The sequence below is a fragment of the Zophobas morio genome, unplaced genomic scaffold, assembly GCF_036711695.1.
Source record: "Zophobas morio isolate AGI-343-1 ecotype UQ-CSIRO unplaced genomic scaffold, CSIRO_AGI_Zmor_V1 ptg000021l, whole genome shotgun sequence".
NCBI classification, from domain to species: Eukaryota; Metazoa; Arthropoda; class Insecta; order Coleoptera; family Tenebrionidae; genus Zophobas; species Zophobas morio.
In genome coordinates, this window is record NW_026972126.1 from 4,774,685 (window position 1) to 4,794,913 (window position 20,229).

At 33.3% G+C, this 20,229-nt stretch overlaps 4 protein-coding genes across 7 annotated transcripts in view; 2 read left to right on the forward strand and 2 right to left on the reverse strand.

The window, feature by feature from the left end:
* Nucleotides 1-747: 747 nt before the first annotated feature.
* LOC135132143 (uncharacterized) lies at nucleotides 748-1,921 on the reverse strand. 3 transcript variants are annotated; one of them, XR_010280974.1, is made up of 3 exons: nucleotides 1,744-1,921; nucleotides 1,497-1,693; nucleotides 748-1,447 (listed from the first exon to the last, which is right to left on the reverse strand). XR_010280974.1 is itself a non-coding variant. In XM_064060113.1 (3 exons), the coding sequence occupies exons 1-3, from the start codon at nucleotides 1,873-1,875 to the stop codon at nucleotides 1,247-1,249; spliced, it is 516 nt and encodes a 171-aa protein (XP_063916183.1). In that variant the 5' UTR covers nucleotides 1,876-1,921; the 3' UTR covers nucleotides 748-1,246. The 3 variants fall into 3 exon arrangements, 1 of the variants encoding a protein (XP_063916183.1); XR_010280975.1 differs by having other exon boundaries at nucleotides 1,497-1,679; nucleotides 1,730-1,921; XM_064060113.1 differs by having other exon boundaries at nucleotides 1,497-1,679.
* LOC135132142 (uncharacterized) lies at nucleotides 1,922-2,611 on the forward strand. Its single transcript, XM_064060112.1, has 3 exons — nucleotides 1,922-2,241; nucleotides 2,290-2,449; nucleotides 2,498-2,611. Exons 1-3 carry the CDS (start codon nucleotides 1,996-1,998, stop codon nucleotides 2,590-2,592), a joined length of 501 nt encoding a protein of 166 aa, XP_063916182.1. The 5' UTR covers nucleotides 1,922-1,995; the 3' UTR covers nucleotides 2,593-2,611.
* LOC135132140 (protein HGV2) overlaps nucleotides 2,587-20,229 on the reverse strand; it is a 39,371-nt gene continuing 21,728 nt past the window's right edge. Inside the window, exons 1-4 of one of the 2 annotated variants that reach the window (XM_064060110.1) lie at nucleotides 9,615-9,812; nucleotides 3,484-3,976; nucleotides 2,974-3,428; nucleotides 2,587-2,916 (exon numbers count right to left, since the gene is read on the reverse strand). In XM_064060110.1, the coding sequence (XP_063916180.1) occupies nucleotides 2,746-2,916; nucleotides 2,974-3,428; nucleotides 3,484-3,976 (1,119 nt within the window). In that variant the 5' untranslated portion in view covers nucleotides 9,615-9,812 and the 3' untranslated portion in view covers nucleotides 2,587-2,745. Of the gene's footprint in view, nucleotides 2,917-2,973; nucleotides 3,429-3,483; nucleotides 3,977-9,614; nucleotides 9,813-20,229 lie in introns of those variants that run through there. The other variant, XM_064060109.1, reaches the window with a different exon arrangement.
* Nucleotides 9,827-20,229, forward strand: part of LOC135132141 (uncharacterized) — a 31,974-nt gene continuing 21,571 nt past the window's right edge. Inside the window, exon 1 of the mRNA XM_064060111.1 lies at nucleotides 9,827-10,185. The gene's annotated coding sequence lies outside the window, so the exon portion shown is untranslated. The remainder of the gene's footprint in view (nucleotides 10,186-20,229) is intronic.

Sequence of the window (20,229 nt, forward strand, 5' to 3'; positions counted from 1 at the left end):
GTAGAAATATACTCACTTTTCCACTTTTGGATAAATATAATTAATAATTTACTGAATTCTCCAAAATTTGTGAATAGTTCTGAATTACCTTGAGGCAGAAAATGTGCAGGAGTCAACAGAGAAAGAGAGTGAAAGAAGTATAGTATGGCTACTCTCATGTTTTTTCCACGTTTCAGAACCCCTAGGGTACAAAAAAATAGATCTCCCGTTTCCATCTGTTTGTCGTCTGTCGTTTGTGTCGATATTTATTACACAGATTATCTCCGAAACAACTGAACCAATTGTAAATGTATATATTATGTAAATCTTATAAAAAATTCTTCTATACTTGTAATTAATCCGTCTAAATTTTTTACGTAAACATCCACACTTTTGGAAAAGGAAATCTAAATTCTAAAACATTTTATAATTTAACCACCTGCCCATCCTCATCAGTAATATACTGTTACGAAATACGCCCTTACGTCGCCCCGGTACGACGCCTGTGGCCATCGAGAACTTTCTGGTCGCACGCGGGTGATGAGTGATGACTCATCGAACGCGAACACGGCATTCGTATACAGACAAGTCTGGAGCCGGCTACCGGAAGTCTCGATTGCGGGGTCTAGAAAAAACCTAGAGGCGGCGTTCGAGATCCGTCTAGAGGAATGCAGGGATTCAAATAGAGGCCACCGTTGGGAACCATTGTTCATTCAGCTAGTTGAGGCAAGAGCGTCCAGTGAAATTCGCCGGAATAATTTCTGTACATAATCGTTGTCGTGTATATTCGAGTTAGTAAGGAATACATTGTTGAGTTTTAACCTACGCCGATTATTCACCGTTCAACGTAACAACACTATGTGGTCATTAAATAAGTACACTATTATGTGTCCATGTGGTCTAGAGATCATAGCTATTCAGAATATACAAAACGTTTATCTAACTTTTTTAGGTATCTATAGGTAGTACTAGAACCAATATCAGAACTCTAAGGAAGAAGAAAATATAACATTTTACCAACCAATGGCAGTGACGAAAACTAACTACTTATTAGACAATTAGCGAAACCACGTTCCATAGAACGTACAACACGCAAAACCTAGAAAAAACTGTTATATCTATAGAAACATAGGGGGTTTGCACGTTAACATAAAATACGTTGTATGGAACGTAATTTCGCTAATTGTCTAATATTATAAACCACGTAAAACCATAAAAACAGTAGTTCAAATCTAATTGGGTTAGTAAATTGTATTGTGCTTAATAATTAATAGTCACAGTACTCCATTTTGTGCCAGAAACAGCAAAATACGCATAACCAATTGTAGACCACAAACATTGAAGTAAATAAGCTGCTCTTGTTAAAGTTGAAGCCATCAGTAAAAAGCCGCAGAAATAACGTTGTAATTTCCATTATTATAATAAAAGCGTAAAGAACTAAAAATGGCAGAAAAAATACTGGATTTTTCTGAAACAAGAACAACTGTGAAATATGAAATCCTTTAAGTCACACTTACGGATAAAACTCCAATAACCAAGAAAAGATAGTATTCAAATGATACTAGTAAAGCAATAAGTTTGAGGTCTCTTTCCATCGTCGGCTGTATAACTTTTCCAAAATCACCTCGCGCCTTAACTAGGTACCCTGGCAAAGTCGGTCCGCAACGCACAATCATGGCGATATCAAAAACGCTGAAAACCTGAAAGATGAAAACTGAAGTGTTTGGTGATTCGCAGTTTCGACACACACAAAGCAAGATTTACCACGCCTAGAATTCCTAAAATTAAGGTGTAAAAATCCGATATGCACAAAAAGGGGTGACTGCAGAAGTGTCGGATGAAATAGTAGTTGCGTTTCAGATGTGGTCCGATAATTGAGTAAAATGGTATTTTCATTCTGAACTGAAATTTTTGATGGTTGACATTTTCTTCGAAATTTCGACAGAAGTTGGCTGTTGTTTAAAGGGTGTGTCACATATTTTGACTTTTGAAAATTTGAAAATTCAAGATGTAAGCATGAGTACCAGCACAATTTTCATCAAACGCCCCTTAAATTACTGTAGGAGTTTAGCAGTGGTGAAGGAAAAATACAAAGAGTATTCGCCGGTTTTATCTGCTATCATGTGGACAGTGTCTGGACTGTACGCTGCTGCCCAAAGTAACTTTAACAGCAATATTACAGGGATTACTTTGTCTTTTCCCGTATCTCAAATCTTAATAATGCTAATCGTTTCCGCTATGCTTTGCAAAGGTTTAGCTACAGTAAGTGTTATTTCAAAGAAAAAACATTTTTTACTTAAGTCATTGCAGAACAACATCATGCTGGTACTCCCTTGGCTTAGTGTAACAACTTATGCTTTGTATTTCAACCACTACCTAGGACTACTTCAAACATTAACAACAGTGTTGCGCATAAAGAAATTGTCTTGGCTGCCCTGGTTCAACTTATTTCTGAACATTTTGCTACTGGGTTAGTATTACTCACGATTTAACGATTTCTCACGGTTTGACATTTCAGTGATACGAGTAACTCTCACAATAAGGGTACTTCAACTATGTATACACTTATGGTTTAAAAAGAAACTAAAGGAAATGAAGCAACACTCGTTTTGAAAAAATAATTTATTCTTTAAGAAAGACAAATACAAAGAACATTTTAAATTAGTGAGTCTAACAATGAAAACTTATCCTATACGCTAACAAATACAGCATGAGAACACATTCCTTAATTTATTTTTCATGAAAAACAGACAAGGTACAAACCTATTATGGAGAAGGTTTTTTAGCAGGATTTTCCTCCGTGGAATCTTCCTCTTTCCTCTTTCGCTTGACCAAGTGGGAAATATCATTAACCTGCTTTGATGAAGAAGCGTCTGACGTTCCATTTTTTTTAGGAGCGTTTTCATCAACGGAAACCGTTAGTTGTTTATTCGCAATCTGTAAATATTTCAAAGTTACGAAAAAATACCGAAAGTAAAATATCGTCAAATATACCTCAGTCTTCAAGTTCTGCATATCGGCAACCTTTTCTTGTATTTCAGGAAGTAAATTATTCAGCTCTTCGATTTCTTCCGCATTGGCTTCTTTATGTTCTTCATCCTTCTCCAGACTTGCCACCTTATTTTGTAAATATTTGTACGAAGCGTTAAAACTTCTGATAGCTTCATCAATCTGTGCATTCGTCGAGTAAGCACCTCCTATTTTATAGTAAGTTTCGGCTAAAGTTCTACTATCATCCCCATATAAAGTTTTCTGTATTTTTAAACCCTCTTCCATGTCATCAACAGCAGATCTAAAATTACCGCTTTCTAAAGACACTTCTCCAAGGACTATAAGTGTTTCGGCTAAGTTCTTTTCACCATCTGTACCTCTCTTGGTAAAAATTTTCTTAGCTAGTTCTAACACTTCCCATGCTACTTGCAAATCCGTTAATTCATCTTCAGCCTCACCTGTTATAACAGTAATTATGTAACATAAACCTTGAACGTATATATTCGATATTACCTTCTTTCTTTTCTGAGGAACTACCAGCCTCATTATTTTGATCCTCATCAGTTTTCTCCTCTTTTTCTTCATCATTTTCTTCGCTAGACGCCGCTGACTCTTCTGGTTTCACTTCTTCAGCTTTACCAACATCGCCATTAACTTTTTCTTCGCTTTCCTTACTTTCCTCTGTTTTGTTCTCATCTTTTTCTTCTTCAGGATCGGTCGATTCGGTTTCGTCAACGTCTGACTCTTCTTCGACATTTTTCAAAACTCCTTCTCCAAGAGGTCCACTTTCTTTCCGCGATAATTCCAATAGTGATTTACCATAGTAAAGATAGACATCTCCGAGGGAATCATGTATTTCACTACCGTGTTCGACTGCCAGCAATTCACTAGCTCGACTAAAAGCACGAACAGCTGTGTCGTAGTCTTGCAGGACATACGCTCGAACTCCTTGGCCGTATAGTTCTTTGGGGTTGGAATTTTGGGGGTCTAAAGCAACGTCTGCCATCTGAAACAAATTAAGAATATTCTGTTCTTAATCTGTAAAGACTCACTCTCTCAACACACGATATGTTAGGTTAAGTACGTGGAACGTTAATAAATGCAGAAAAAGTAGGCGTTTTTACAAGAACTGAAGCAAGAAACTGATAAGATCTATAAATTTGAACTTCTCTAAAAGACTGTTTAAGAAAATAATTGCTTTGTGAAATAGGAATCGACCACCGAGATTTTTTTACATAAAATAAATGAGTTAACGGATTAAATATTTGTTTTCTGTTGTCAATTTAGCACAGTTCTTAGGTATACGTAACATATAAGTATTTTTTAAAAGCCTGCCTACGATTTGATAAACTATACAGACGAAATATTCAATTATAATCTAAAAAAATCATGGATTCAGGACAAACATAATATATTGTTCTGAACAGATTATTGGGGGGTTTTTTATTTGACAAGTTTCTACATTTTTACAAGTGGAAATGCCCTTTAAAAGTTTTGGCCTTTATATTTAATGACTTCATAGGCAATCTTGACACCTTTTTGCTCACATTTCATTGGTTAAAATTACAGAATTAACAAAGCGTGGTTTAGATTTAAAATCTTGACATACTCTTTTTTTGACTTCTAATTACTCTTCTAGTTTTATTTAAATAAAAAATGTCATTAAGAGTATTCGTTTGTAATTTTGTAGGAACCTGTTTAGTTTACTTTTTCTTAACGGACGTATGAAAGTTTGAACATTACCATTTTTCTACAAAATTTATTCAATCTGCAAAATATTTATTCTAATGAAACATGGACTGTTTAGAAATTTTCTTCACACCGAATTTATTGTGTGGATTTCGTGTAAATAAAATGTTTTATTTTGAACTGGTTCCAACATATCCATTTAAATAATTTGTAGCTACGTGAATATTCCACTTTAATTTTATGAAGTTCACGAGCTAAATTTGTTTTGACTTCATAAAGAATATGGAGTAAAAAAATTAAGCCTAATAGATCATAATCTGTACCATCGGTAGAAATAAAAACTGGAAGACAACAAACGATATTTAAATTTTTTATAATAGGAGTATGATTTTATATTGTTTATGAATCCGCTTCGACTTATTTAACTTCTAGAAGTTACCGCCAAAAAAATTAAATTTGCAAAGTCAAACCATTTTTAATTTAAAAACAGGTATAACAAAAAATTACAGAATTTAGAGTAACTTTGTAAATATAAATAACACTATTACTATTTGGCAACGTAAAAGAAACTAATTTCTCTTTATTGTTCAAAACGCGCAGAATCACGATTCAAACATGACACGGAGTCGAATGCGTGGTTGTGAATATGTTAAAATACGTGAAAAATTGAGATTAAAATAACTGAACAAAATATAAATTTGCAATCAAATATTTAATTGAGCTTTAATAAATCTGTTCTAAGAATTTTAATTTCAACGAACTGAAAAACTTAAAAAAAAAAACGGTTTTTTATCATTGATTCTTATTTTTTCTTGATACAGTTTTTCCAACCCTGTACATCGAGAAAATGCCCTTAGTCATTCTTCAAATGGACCTGGGACGTTTTATGTTCTGGAAGTAAAAATCCACAAACTTTCCTTGTATTGGAAACACAATCAATACCACACCGGTTCGGCTTCAAAACTAAGAAAAGTTCAGAGAATGTAATTATGAACTGTTTTTACTTCCCAAGCGTTTCAGATTCTCTCGACATTTCGTAACCTCTAGAGTTCGAAAACATAGGTCTCTCGTTTCCATTTGCTCGTCTGTCTGTCTCTGTGTGTCTATTTTTATTAAAGAGATAATCTTCGAAATTATTGGATCGATTGTCGTCAAATTTTATATGTATTTGGGAATATCATGTCCCACCAACAATGTGATGACGTCACCTCCAAATTTCGGCTTACAAAATGTTGTAAATTTTATAAAATAACATTCTCAAATACTTGCTTATTAGCGATCCTGATATTTATGAAAAAATTAAAATTGCATAACATTTTATAATTTAACTCTCCCAAAAAAAAGTTCCGAATAAATCCTATCTTAAAATATGTAAAACATTCTGAGTATACTTGTTATTTATCAATGCATTCATATGCTTTAGAATTATGTACTTACACACACAAAAAAAGACTGATTTATTTATTGATCAAATCAAGACCGGCTCAGCTCATTATCCAGAAAATTTGGGAATACAATAATTATTATTATTAGTATTACACTGCTCTTATCCATTCATCTTATGTGCCCTTGCTAAAATGTTGATCACGTCATCACGTTTTCTAATGGAAAAATTCACTAAAAAAATACGTATAGCATGCTTCTTAACCTTTCCTTTAACGCTATATATAAATATTTTGATTTTAACTTCTAGGGGTTATCACAAAAAAAATAAAATTCTAAAAATCTAATTTTATTACTTTTTTTTTAAGTACTTCAAAAGAGAGGAAAGTTCGGTCTAAATAACCTTCGACCATTTTTTCTATGTTTATCTTCACCAGAGTATTAAAACGTACGGTGTGATTTTTTTAAATTTCTGATCTAGTTTTCGTGACCCATTACGTTTTATCTACATTTCCGTGTCAAGTTGCTACCTATGTTTCGGGCGAATTTATTTTGTCAACAAATTCTTCGGTGACTGGAGCAGAAATTTAAAAAATCACCCGATATACAAAAAAAAAAAAAAATACCATCATCCTTTTGTTTGAAAGTCGCAAGATCTATTTTAAGGAAAGTCCTTTTTTTTATAAAACTCATTGTTTTTTTGAAAATCTTAATAAAATTTAAAAGCATAAATTTTTTTGAAATGACATCATAAACTTTTTAATCGAATAAACATCGACCATGAGATATGACATCTACAATGTAATGTGAATAACAACGTTAGTGCTCTGAAACTAGATGAATCGATCAAAGCATTTAATTTTAATATACTACTCGCCGAAAAAATCGCAACACCAAGAAGTGGCGGTTTTTTATTGACGAAACTTTGTGGAAATATGTATCTATGTTTGATAATGTACTGATAAAAGTTACAACAGATTTTACCGAAAACGGAAGCTTATAAATTTTTTTCTTTCTTATTGTTCTCCGCCACTAATAATTTCTTTGCATTACTGTTCACCATGGGAATTTGTGTTTTATTGTGCTATCTGACAATATTAGTACTGTCACAATGTCTCGTGTGCGTAGACGTCGAAATTTTCAACAACTAAGTCTGTTAGAGCGAGGTCGCATTTTGGGACTTCGCGAAGCAGGGTTGTCATTTCGGGAAATCGCTGCTCGCGTGGATCGAAATGTTTTAACTGTATTGCGATGCTGGCGAGCATGGCACGAGGAAGGTAGAGGTCACCGAGCTAGAGGTTCTGGGCGCAGGAGTAGCACGAATCCACGTGAAGATCGGTACCTACGAACATTGGCAGTAAGAAACCGACATGTGTCTACACGCAGGATAGCAGATGACTGGTATGCGGCGGTTGGTCGGCCGATTGCGATGAGAACAATTTACACCCGCATTCAGTCTTTTGGACTAAGTTCCTATCGTCCCCATTTGGTACTACCGCTAACTCCAGAACATCGCCGTCAACGCTTGGAATGGTGCCGCGAACGTTTAGGCTGGGATCTTGAGTGGAATTCAGTAGTCTTTTCAGATGAATCCCGCTTTTGTTTAGGCATGCACGACGGTCGGCAAAGGGTTAGAAGATTTCGTGGAGAACGAAGGAATATTGCTTTTTCTGTGGAACGGCATGTGGCTCGAACTGTGGGCATAATGATATGGGGAGCTATTGCATATGGCAGCAGGTCACCTTTAGTCATGATTCAAGGCTCTATGACAGCTCAACGATATGTTGATGAAATCCTGGAACCGGTTGTTATACCGTTTGTTCAAACCATCGAAGATGCCCTATTTCAGCAGGACAATGCCCGGCCGCATATTGCACGGGTCTCTTTGAGGTGCTTAGAAGATGCCCAAGTGCAAATTCTTCCTTGGCCTCCTCGTTCGCCGGACCTATCACCTATTGAACATGTGTGGGACATGATCGGCAGAAGGCTAGGTGAATTACCACAGTATCCACAGACTCTAGCTCAACTTAGACATGAAGTCCAGGTTGCCTGGGAATCCCTGCCTCAGGAGGATATCAATAATTTACTTAGAAGTATGCCACGGCGAGTTGCAGAATGTGTAAATGCAAGGGGTGGACCGACACATTATTAATTTTTTACAGTTGTTGTTCGTCGAATTTTAAACTGCAAATGTTATGGTGCACTTCTTTTGTTAAGACAATGACACCCACAAACTTTAGTTAAAATAAAAACACTACTTCTTGGTGTTGCGATTTTTTCGGCGAGTAGTATATGTATGTATTGAACGAACGTACTGGGTAACAATTTCAAAATACAAGAGAATTATTGCAGAAAAATAATGCAAACAAGAGCAATTTTTTAATAATAATGGAGTATTTAACGAGGATTTAGCCACCAACCATAAATGTGTTAATTTTTGATATGTCGAATGTAACACTGATCATAAGGTTAGTATTAGATCAGAATTTAGAAATTACAAAACCATCCTGAATCCTGATACAATCAATATAATACAAACATTCTTACTGTTTTTGAGACACTGTAATGCGTAATTATAAAAAAAAAACACATTAATAAAATCCAAGCATTATCGTAATTCGGCGAACATTTTTTTTAATGACGTCATCAATTCTTTAGAGGATGAATCAAGTTTAATTAATATTTATAACTAAATGAATACTACTATCTTACCTAAATTTTATTTTTACTCTTATTGGTATTACCTAAAACTTAAAAAACAGTCGGTTCGTTGATTTCGAAGATTACATGTTTAATAGAATTGCCAACAGACAGATAAAACGCAAGAAAGCATGAAATTACACCTTCGTCAAAATGACCCTGTTAGTGTGTTGGAATAGTTTCCTTAGCATTCGCTCGAAACGTAAAAACAAGAAAACATACACTTTATTCAGCTTGTATAAACAAATTGTATCTACTACCATATGTCGGTTCAGACATGTTAACATTTTTTTTTGTAAAATAACGAATTTCTGTCTCTCACTGTTGCTCCTTAGTTAAGAAAACGTTTTCAAATCAATGACATCTTAATTCTAAGTTACTTAATTTCTTTAGCAAACGAAGCTCCCACACTTCCTGTCAATGTTTTAATATTTTTGATGGAAGGAAAAAATTAAAGTTACAAAAAATAACAAACTTAAGAAGTACAACATACATAAGTACAACTCATAGATAAATTTGTTGATATCCTGAAAGAATTAGATTAGAATTAGAAATAAAGAAAATTTGGTGTACAAATTCACAGAACTACACAGAATTTTAGCATAAAAACACTGAAAAAGGAAGAAGATTCTAAAGCACATAAAAGAACTACTGAAAGGGTCCAAGACTTTTGTGCCAACTTGTAGAATTCAAGTATGTTTCCAACAAACAAAACTATGATCTTATGATGATTTTACACTTGTTATAATGTTATACATAACTATATCCTCTTATTTTAACTTCATTTCTCAAACTCTTGGACTTTCGATGCAACAAGTACGTATAAAATAACTACCTGCATATCATTATTTTTTGGAGTGCCAAATATTTACCTTAAGTTGACTGATCGGTTAACCGTTGGATGAACTTATCTCCGCGCACATTTTGCACTACCAGCGACCTCCGCCCTGGTTAACACCCAAAAATGAATTCTTAATAACCCACTAAACAAAGAAACAAAAAACCGGAAATGAGGATGGTACGAATTCGGCGAACACTGAAATGAGGGTTGAAAAATGATTATAATGACCCTGGTAACGAGACGCCCGGCGTCGGCGTCGTATCGACGTCCAAAACAGACGTTCACAAGATACGCAACGCGGCAAAGCAGTAGTGCTTTGGCCTTTGCCTGGGTTAGCTATCGGGGAAAACTCCGATGAGAGATGTGAAGTTTCGTCTTGCGTGAAACGCACAATTTTCTTTGTAGGCATTTAGGACATGACGCTCAAACTGTGACTAGCAAAATCATCCAAGTCAATTAAGTCAAATTAATCCTGTCGTTTGCTGTTAACCGTTGTAATCAAAAAACATAATTCGAAGCTCCTCAACTTTGACGTTCGAGCTGTTGAAGTTAATCAAAATTCTTAGCACGTATCAAGCTGAGAAGATCACGTCTAGTTCGAGGTAAGATTTTCCTGCGAATCATTTCACATGTAGACGTCTTACTCGACAAAAGGGAAATTTATTGAGGCACAAACAAATTGTTTTTCGTTTGGGGTTAGATTTCGCCGTTTCACCTTGCCGGAAATGAGGAACTTGTAAGGTATTCGGATAGACACCTTGGGGAAATAACATTCCACACAAAAGTTCTTTAGAACACTGCCGGTTCCTTACATTTTCCTTTTCGCGAAGCGAATCCTACCGGAAACAGTTCATTTTTCATTTTAAATTCCCACGAAACACGGTCATTGAAAAAAACAATCAAGTGGTGCCACCATAAAATTCGTACAGCTATCGTAACTGCCTGTTATTGTGGAACCGTAATAATCGTTCGTCAAGTCCCCGCTTTATCTCAACTTGACACCTTTGCAATTATGAAGATTACCTTGTCAGCGTACAACCCTTCTGAAGCCATACTTCTCAGGTCGATGCCTCGCTGACGTGTATCATTACTCTGTTGTTGCGGTGACATTACTCTTTAACACGTCTTTAACACTAGAACGACGGAGGCGGTCATTTGACCGCTTTTGAATTTTTTATTCTTGATATCTCTGGTTTCATAAAGTTTTTCGTTATTATCCTTCGTGACAATTATTTATTTGTTCTTGATTGTATGTGGAAAAAATCGCAATTCAATAGGACTGTTCGTCACCTGTGTGGGGATATGTCTTCCTAGAAAGACGGAGTGCGGTCATTTGACCGCTGCAATAGAATCGCTTCAAAAATTCTCGAAATAATTAAAATTACCTGATACCCCATACTGTCAACATCTGGACATAATTTCCAATAAGATGGTTGGTAATTTTCGTGGTAATTTAATTTATTTTGGCATTGCACGTAATTAAATTCTTTGGTTTGGATCTTGTTTTTTTCGTGAAGGGTGTGCTTTTTCTTGGTGATTTTTGCTTTGACAATGTCGGAACATTCGGTGAGAAAAAATATGACAGATTTGGAATTACTCGCAGAATTGAATAATTCGCCTCAAGACGGATAGTGGTAATGTATATGACACAAAAGTTCTGAAGTATAATACTATCACGCCGACTGTATATCAAGGGAAAAAAACAAAAATGTTCTGCTTTTGAGCACAATGCATCCTGATATGATAATTCAAGATAATCGAAAAAAGCTTCTGGACACCATAGTCTATTGCAACTATACAAAATATGGCGACGATATTGTGGACCAAGTGACTAGAAAAAATTCGTTCAAAGCGGGATCAAGGACAAGTTATTTATAACATTTTAGACTTGGCTGTAATAAATGCATGGATTTTATATCAGAAAGTGATAAAGAAGAAAATAAGCAGACTAAAATACCTCTAGAAATTGTGAAAAGAACTCGCAGCAAGTGACGTTGGGTCAGGTCAGGTCAAACTAATAAAATCACCTACTGCCTAAGAAAAAGTTCACAGGAAAAAGAAAACAATGCCATGCAACTAAATGCCGCAATAAAGCAAACCGAACGCGTGATAGATGCAAAAATAATTTATGCGGAAAATGTAATAATGTTACAAATTTGTTGTATGCAAATTGCTTTGAATCATAAGTTTCATTTATGATTTCCACTTTCTAATGTTTATGTTACTGTTATTTAGTTATTTAATTAATTTTAATAAAGTAATTACGCTATTGGCCACGTTTTACTGAAAAAAAAGTACAGCGGTCAAATGACCGCAAGCCGTCCGTAGAGGTATGCGTTAAATGCCGTCCTCCTAGTGTTAAACATAAAGCAACTCCTACAAAAGGGAAATGTTTATCTTCGACCACAACAAAAATCATTTGTAAATAAGAAACAAGCATTCGTGCAACAGCCAAGCTATAAGACGCGTCGTTAAAATTAGAATTTGACTGTCACGGATTGTTACGAGGTTGAATGATGATATTAATATTTGACTTGAACTTCAAAGTGCCTTAAAGTTCATAGTTAGGGACGCCGCAAACTTCTATAATATTCATACATGAAGTACATAAATTTCAATCAATGTCGAAAATGTCAAAGCTCCCCTAGAAGTAATTTAAATTTTAGTAGTGTGTCAGTGAGGCTTCAAACTTTAATCTATGAAACTCTACAAATACAATAGACAAACTTGTTTACAATAGAAAGACGATTTAGCAACTTAGGTTCAAGTTTTAAGATATGGTCAGGCAGTGTGAATAAATACGTCCAATGAGAAAAAACAGAAAAATTGGTCGCAGAGTATTTCCACAGAACTTCCCTCCGACCCCTGGAATATAATAAAACATATCTAGGTTATCTAGAAAAATTATAAAATTTGATTTTGCGAATTTCATTTTTTTGATGGAAACACCAAGAAGTTATAATAAATATATACATGTAATGTTAAAGTAAATGTAAAGAAGCTTGCTACGCGTATATTTCAAATGAGTTTTATTTAAAAAAATTTGTGATGAAGTTATCAACATTTTTGCAAGGATATGCAAGTATACCATTTAAATAGGTGCACTGTAATACTAATAATAACAGTACTGTTTTCCTAAATTTTCGGGACAATGGAGTGTGCCGTTCCCGATTTAATCGATAAAAAACATTGACCCAATCATTATTTTTTTTGCTAGCCTGTATAAGCAATTCTAAAAAATGTGAATTTCAATAGGATTAATCAATAATGGAAATTCAGAATTATTTTTTTCGAACTCAAAAATACTTACTAAAATCATTCGGTCACTTGTACAGGTTCACATATTTACAATCTTGTGACAAAGCAATCGTACACTGTAATAAATTTCGAAAATTGAAAATAAATTTAAAATTTGGACCAATGCTGGAATATTTTTTTAAATTAGATTAAATATATCCGAAAGATACAGACCTGGAATACAAAAAAGCTTTCGTCGTTTGACGGAATAAATGCTTTTCTTTTTGCTCCAAAGCTTTCAATTTGTGATTTAAAGGCACACAGGCTAGAATATGTCGAAGAAGCAATAGCTTGGACATTAATGACATCGATTTTAAGCGACTATAACCTTTATGAAGACTACATAATGGCGAACGTTGCATTTAAAGCAAACTCAAAAGGTTAAATACCTTTTGCTGTGATTTAAAAAAAAACCTAAAAGGAGGTAATGAACAAACTGTTGTACGACAGAAGACAAATTTAAATAATAAATTTATTGTGTTTCCATTAGTCCTCCGTTTTCCTTGGAACAAAAATAACCAGGAAACTTTTACATTCTTTGATGTTGTAAATTAGTGTCGGTAATAATTTTTAAATTAAATCGTGCGTCAACAAGAGACGGTTGGGGCTGCTAGTCACTAAGGATCATTTTTCATTCAACACTCAAACTGCCACTTCTCTGATATTTTCCAACAGCCTGTCGTCCAGTGAATGGTTATACATTTTAAAAATGGTGAATATGAATATATCCATTAATTTTGTTTCGCTGTGAGAAAAGTGTTTAATTTAAATTACTGTGAAGAATGTAACGATTTTACTTAATTGAATACTGGTTGAAATATTACTGATATGCAGACATATGTCGTACATTTTTGCAAAAGTCAATGAAATACAAAACAACTTTTTCCTCCCTCCGAAATTCCACTATTGGTACGTTTCCAACAAAATATGCCACCAGACAAGTTTCCCAGACACACAAAAAGTTATAAAATGACATTCAAAATTCACCTTTAAAAGCAACATAGTTTCTCTTTTGGCTAAAAATAACACTGTACGGAAATTGCAGACTCTCAGAAAAATTCTTTTCATTATTTGCCTTTCTATAAAGTGCTACAATAAATCACACATTAATTATAAACAACAAAAATCGCTTCACGTAAAATTTTGTTACAACGTCTTCTACGAAAAAAATTGATCCAAAGTCATTCACACAGAACTTACCTTGGCCGTAAAGTACAATCTTATCCGGCTTATTTGAAAATTTATAAAGTTTGATTTTGCGAAAATCAATTTTTTCTTCACGATAATTCGGTTAGCTTATTACCATCTAAACTTTTTACAAGGGAGCATCGATCGGAATAAAAAAAATCACTTGTTTTCCAGGCCTTCATTAGTAACCCTGTACGATCAGGATGTCGGGAGTTGTTCTGGTTTTTTAGGTATTGGGTGTGGTTAGTTAGACTGAAATCGACAAGAAATAGCATCGACTGATCCTTCGTAAGAATCTTTGGTAAAATAACGGGTTACAGCACTTACATTAAAAATTAATTTCTGTTTGATTATACATTGTTTCTTGAGTTTTTAACAATTTAGAGAGAAAAGATCGAACTATGTTGATATAGTGATATTTTTTTTTAATAATGGTAAATAAATTGGTCCAAATACTTGTATAAAATGTAACACCAAATAACAAAATTATTTTGCTTCGGAAAAAATCTCCAATTCTTGGACTCTCTTTCAATATTCCAAAATACACTTATATAATATTGTAAAACAGCAAAGCAGTCAATTTTTTTGTACAGTCACTTTGTTGTTAATCTCCAAAACAAATTGAACAGATTCCTGTGCAAATTTAGACTTATTTTAAAAATATCATGTAATTAATAGAACCAAAATAGGTTTTCTGGGAAAAAAAAACAATTAAAATTATACAATATTTTCTCAACTACAAAACATTATTTTCAAATGCTGTGCACGCTTTAAGGTTATCGTGACCATGGTAAATCGATAATCGTCTCCAAAAACTCGAAGTAGATCTCATTTTAAATATGCTGAATAGCATGTTGCCATACACGTATTTTCTTCATACACTCTCGTTTCTTAAATCGTTTATATAGGTTTTTGCCAAAACCAGGATGGTTCGAGTGAACAATCTAGACGGATTAATAAACTACAAGTACTTGAGTATGTTACTTCATAATTTAAATTACATTTACCATGCAAAATTTTGAGGTGAGGTCATCAAAATCAAACTCATTTTTATATTCGTAACATACATATCAATTTTCACAACAATCGGGCAGTAGTTTCAGAGAAAATTTGCCTTAATGAATATAAATAATAGACGATAGAGACTAATTACAGTAATGATCACTTATAGCGAACCCAGTTAAAGCGAACTTCCTGATATAACGAACCAACTTGCAAAGTACGAACTGAAGTACCATAAGATACGTGTTATTTTTTTCCGATTATAACGAACCCGCTTATAGCGAACTTTCGGATAAAACGAACCAAATTTTTAATATTTAAGAAAAAAAAAATCGTTTATAACGAACTTTTTCACCAGTCAGCTTTATCTCGACAATGGTCAGGAACACTTTTGTGTGAATCTATTAGATCCCGTCAATTTTATCAGTATGGCATGGCAAAAAGTATCAGAACAAACAATTGCTAATTGTTTTCGACACGCTGGGTTTCTCCAGTGTGAGGAAAAATTTGAACCCGGGGTGGGGTTTTGTTTCTACCGATACGATACGATACGAAACGATAAATGACAAGGACGAAAATATAAATTTTAGGTGCGAAAGAAAAATACGACCACATTTTATCGCTACCGATATTTTATCGTTATAGAAACAAAATCCCACCACAGAAGACGAACTACTATTGGCTGAATGGCTGAGAAAGCACGAAAGCAATTCGGACGATGAATTTGATATCGACTTCGAAGAATACGTCCATTTTGCCGATATTTTAGTGAAGTCTGAAATTTTGGATGATGCTCCTATTGTAGAATTAGTTCAATGCAACATTCAAACAGAAGATGATGATAACGAGAAGAATAAGAAAAAGAGGGAACGATCCCAAAACCCTCTTAAATTAATCTTTCTCACAAGAAGCAACGTAAAATTTGAGATTATTTTAAGTAACAACTTTTATTTTTAATCAACTTTTTATTAATCAAGTTTTTTTTTTCTTATATGTACTACTGTATTATTATCTTTACATGGTTATATTTTTGTAATACTTTTAAATGTTGCATCCTGAAATACATAGTTCAGTTTATGAAAGTATGTATTGATTTTTTTGAGATCATTTATAACGAACTTCGGATATAACGCACTACTTTTCCCAGTCCCATGAGGTTCGTTATAACCGAACATTACTGTATTTGAAGTTTAGTTTTAGTTGTCTAACAGTATATACAGGATGATTCAAAAATCGCGCACTCACTTTATGAGACGTTGTTGAGAACCGTTTATTGAGGAAGGAAAAAATAATTTAAAAGCCCTTGGGCCCAAATATAGAAGACATAAAGTGGAATTTTGTAAAATTTTATTAAATTATAAGGGTATTAAATTGCAAATTTCCATTGTAACCAGTTAAGTTCATAAAACTGATTAGCTGTTTATTTTTAACCTTTAAATTTTAACACTCTCTGATACAGAATTAAACTTATAGGCCTTCAAAGTTAATTATAATGTTTCTTTTAAACATTTAATCGTATTTTAATTCACTACTTCGCGAAATTTTTTAAACATTGTTCGGAATGGAACTCATACTTTTGAACTTAATAGTGTTGAGTTAGTGCGCCATTTTTAATCACCCTGTATATTTAAACACTGATGATTCTAATAAAATCGTTTGTATAAAGTAAGAAATATTTATGGCTCACAACAGTTCACTCGAATTTGTCTGAGAACATTTAGCAGGTAGTAGTATTAGTAAAATAATGGTCATTTCCGTTCATGAGTAACGATGGTCCCTGTCCGGACCTGGATTATAGTGCTTTCTAACATCTGGGGATTACCGGCACGCGACAACTTAAGTTGTAAATATCTCTTGCTATTATACTACTATCTGTCTCGTTATTGCCAATAAAATTTTATAGGGTACAATGAAATTTCCAAAGCTATACCACATTAATCTCTAAATTTTTCCTTCAAAAATTGCTCTGAAGTTATTTAGTCACTTCCTACTTCCCTGAAAGCTTATGTTAGACAGTAGTACTTAATAAAGATTTATTTACTCATTTTTTTTTGTATCAAATAAAAGAATACACATTTTAATTTTGACATAATGTTCATGTAATACTGTTTTACGAATTTCAAGAAAATTAAAAATCCAGTTCGTTTTCGGAATTGAAAAAATAAAAAAAACAAGGGCTGAGAATTACGAAAATATGCATACATAAGTAGTCGTGAAAGTTAAAATCATATCACTAAAATGGCAACAACAGATTAGATTTTACTTCCCGAGCATACGCCAAGGAAGTATTTTTTTGTATACAAGCGACTGGTGATATTCATGTTTTCCAGACGTTTTATGGCCCCTAGAATACAAAAAATAGTTTTCCCGTTTCCGTCTGTCTGTCTGTTTGCTGTCTGCCGCCTGTATCAATTTTTATTAGACAGATAATCTTCGAAAATACCGGACTGATTAAAGTTTTCGTAAGGATGGTAATTCGTTGACGAAAATATATCCCTTTATGCCCTCCAAAATAATACATATAACGTCATCTCAAAATTTTGCTGAATAAATCCTACCTTAAGTACGCAAAATATCATCACTCTATAGTTGTGCTTTACCAGGGCATTCATAATTTTTAGAATTACCTATACAGGTATTTAAAACAAAAGTGAATTATAATGATCAAATCAAAAACGGTTCACCCTATTTTCCGGAAAATTTGAGTAGACCGTACTGTTATTAGTATTATATTACACCTATTCAAATTGATATAGGTGTTGATAACATCATTACAAAATTTTGCTATGGAAAAACTCACTTGAAACATATACACAGCATTCGTAAAATCTAATTTTATAATTTTTCGAAAAAGCTGTATTTGTACTCAAGGAGTCAAGGGAAGTTGTACCGAAATAACTTCAGACCTTTTATTCATTTAGTCCTATCTCAAAAATCTCACAATTCTCATTTCAATCGACATCCATGTTTAAAAATTTTTAACTTAACGAAAAAATAGACGGCACTTTTCCAAAAATTAATTCAGAGCAACCTGCACCTGACAATTCTCAGTTTAAAAAGAAATTCTGTCGAATTTCAAGTATATTTCTAATTATAAGAGAAAAATTTAAGCTTCAAGAAGAACTATAATAAAAATTTTAATGAATATAAATTAAATTGAAGCACTTATAGATACCGACTGTCTCGGGTAGTGGGTGTGGTTTGCACGAATCGGCAATACGACCGCGAAAACTCTCACATAAAACAAAATGTTTATAAGCATTATACTCTATCGACTAAACAAAAGACTAATCTTGTACCACTTGTATTCCTCCAATAATAATTCAGCAAATATTCAGTACAATTATTTTCTCTACACTCTTGCAAGTACAAAATAAACACGCAACAGAATACCTTTGAAATTGTATTTCCAGCCGATTTTTTTCTGCTTTTCAAGCATCTTAAATAGATTATGTAAAAGTATAATTAACACGTAAAAATACCGAAATACTGCATAGGGTAGTGTTGTAGACTTAAGTCACACGTCAAAGAGGTGAAAACTGCAACTCCTTACTACGTTCAGTGTAATAAACAAAAAATTAATTGTTAAAAACGGTAAAAAAACGCAAGATAAAGTGAATACGAATAAAGGCAAATATGTTTCTTTAATATTTAGAATTTCAGAGAAACGGAAAACTTTTGCAAGCCATTTTATCTTTTCCTAGTAACTTTCTACTATATTTAAATGAAATTTGTACTTATTCAATGCTTTCAATGCGAGCAGTGGCCCAAAAACTCTTTTTAAGAAAAAGAAACTGCTGAAGTTTATGTGTAAGTAGTTGAAAATGGTTCTTGGCAGATTTTAATAAATGTCACATTTCCGAACTAATGAAATTCGAATTACAATAAAAAATCCATAACGTTAGGCAGAACTTCGCTAAAGAAAGTTTGAATGAAAACTGTAGATACTTATTAAATTATGTACATAAATTGCAGTTTTTTATTGCTTTTGCACTATCAGCTTTGTATGAAAAATAAACGTCTCTTGAAACACAACAGAGTGCTTCTTTATAACTTTATTTATATTGATGACCAATTAGTCGTATTGATTTTAGAAATCACTGTGACGTAATTGAAACTATTCCAGCATCCATAATACTACTTCATTAACTGGCCTATTTGAAAGTTGCAATTAACGTCAAACTTTCCATAAGGATTTTTTTTTAAGTTTTACAATTCATTTTAGTGGGCTTACATTTGATCTTTTTTCTTTAATTCACCACTGCTATTATCATTAAGTAGCCCAAAACAACATTTAATCATCGTCAATTTTTAATTGTTCTAAATTTATTTAGTGCTTATTTTAATAAACGAGTGAATATGTGAATTATGAGGTATTATACCATATAGAGGAAAATGTCTCAAATAAATTGGTGGTTCTGTGGAATTTTGTGGCGACTAGTCCAAGCAATATTTTCTGCCTTCTATCCCGAAACACAAATGCTTCGCGTAAGAACATCTCGGGGAATTATTGAGCCAACTAAATAAATCCCGTTGTATAAAATCACTTTTAGATAAAATAAATCTTTTAGAATTAAAATAACTATGAATTTAACATCATTAAACAAACATACATATTTAATAAATATTAATGAATTTTTAATTTTATAATAAATGACTAATAGCACTTAGCACATGTAGCACCCATCAAAAAAGGTTTATCGTTGTTGTGATTTTAAAACCACAGTTATTGATAATTATGCTCTGGCAGTATCATAACGACAACAGGATATGATGCATAAAACATATTCTACCCTTAAAACCAGTGAATTCTAATTTCCTTTGTTTTCGGTCGCATGGTGTTAGTTATTTATGTGGGGTATCCCACGTTAACATTACATTACCTTGCATTATAAATAATTTAGGTACGTTTTACTTTGGACTAAAATGAAACGTGTGAAAACTGTTTTAGAGTTGCATGTAACAATTTGCGGTAGTAATATGTTTCTACACTAGAACAACATTAAGCCAGAATTATACTGGCACAAGAGATATAGTGATTTTACGACTTTGACTCCTTCACTCCCCTTATCAACGAATAACGCAGATTATGATTAGATGCAAAACCCTAAACTACGCACAAAAACATAATAAATAAGCAAATGGCACGGCAACACCAC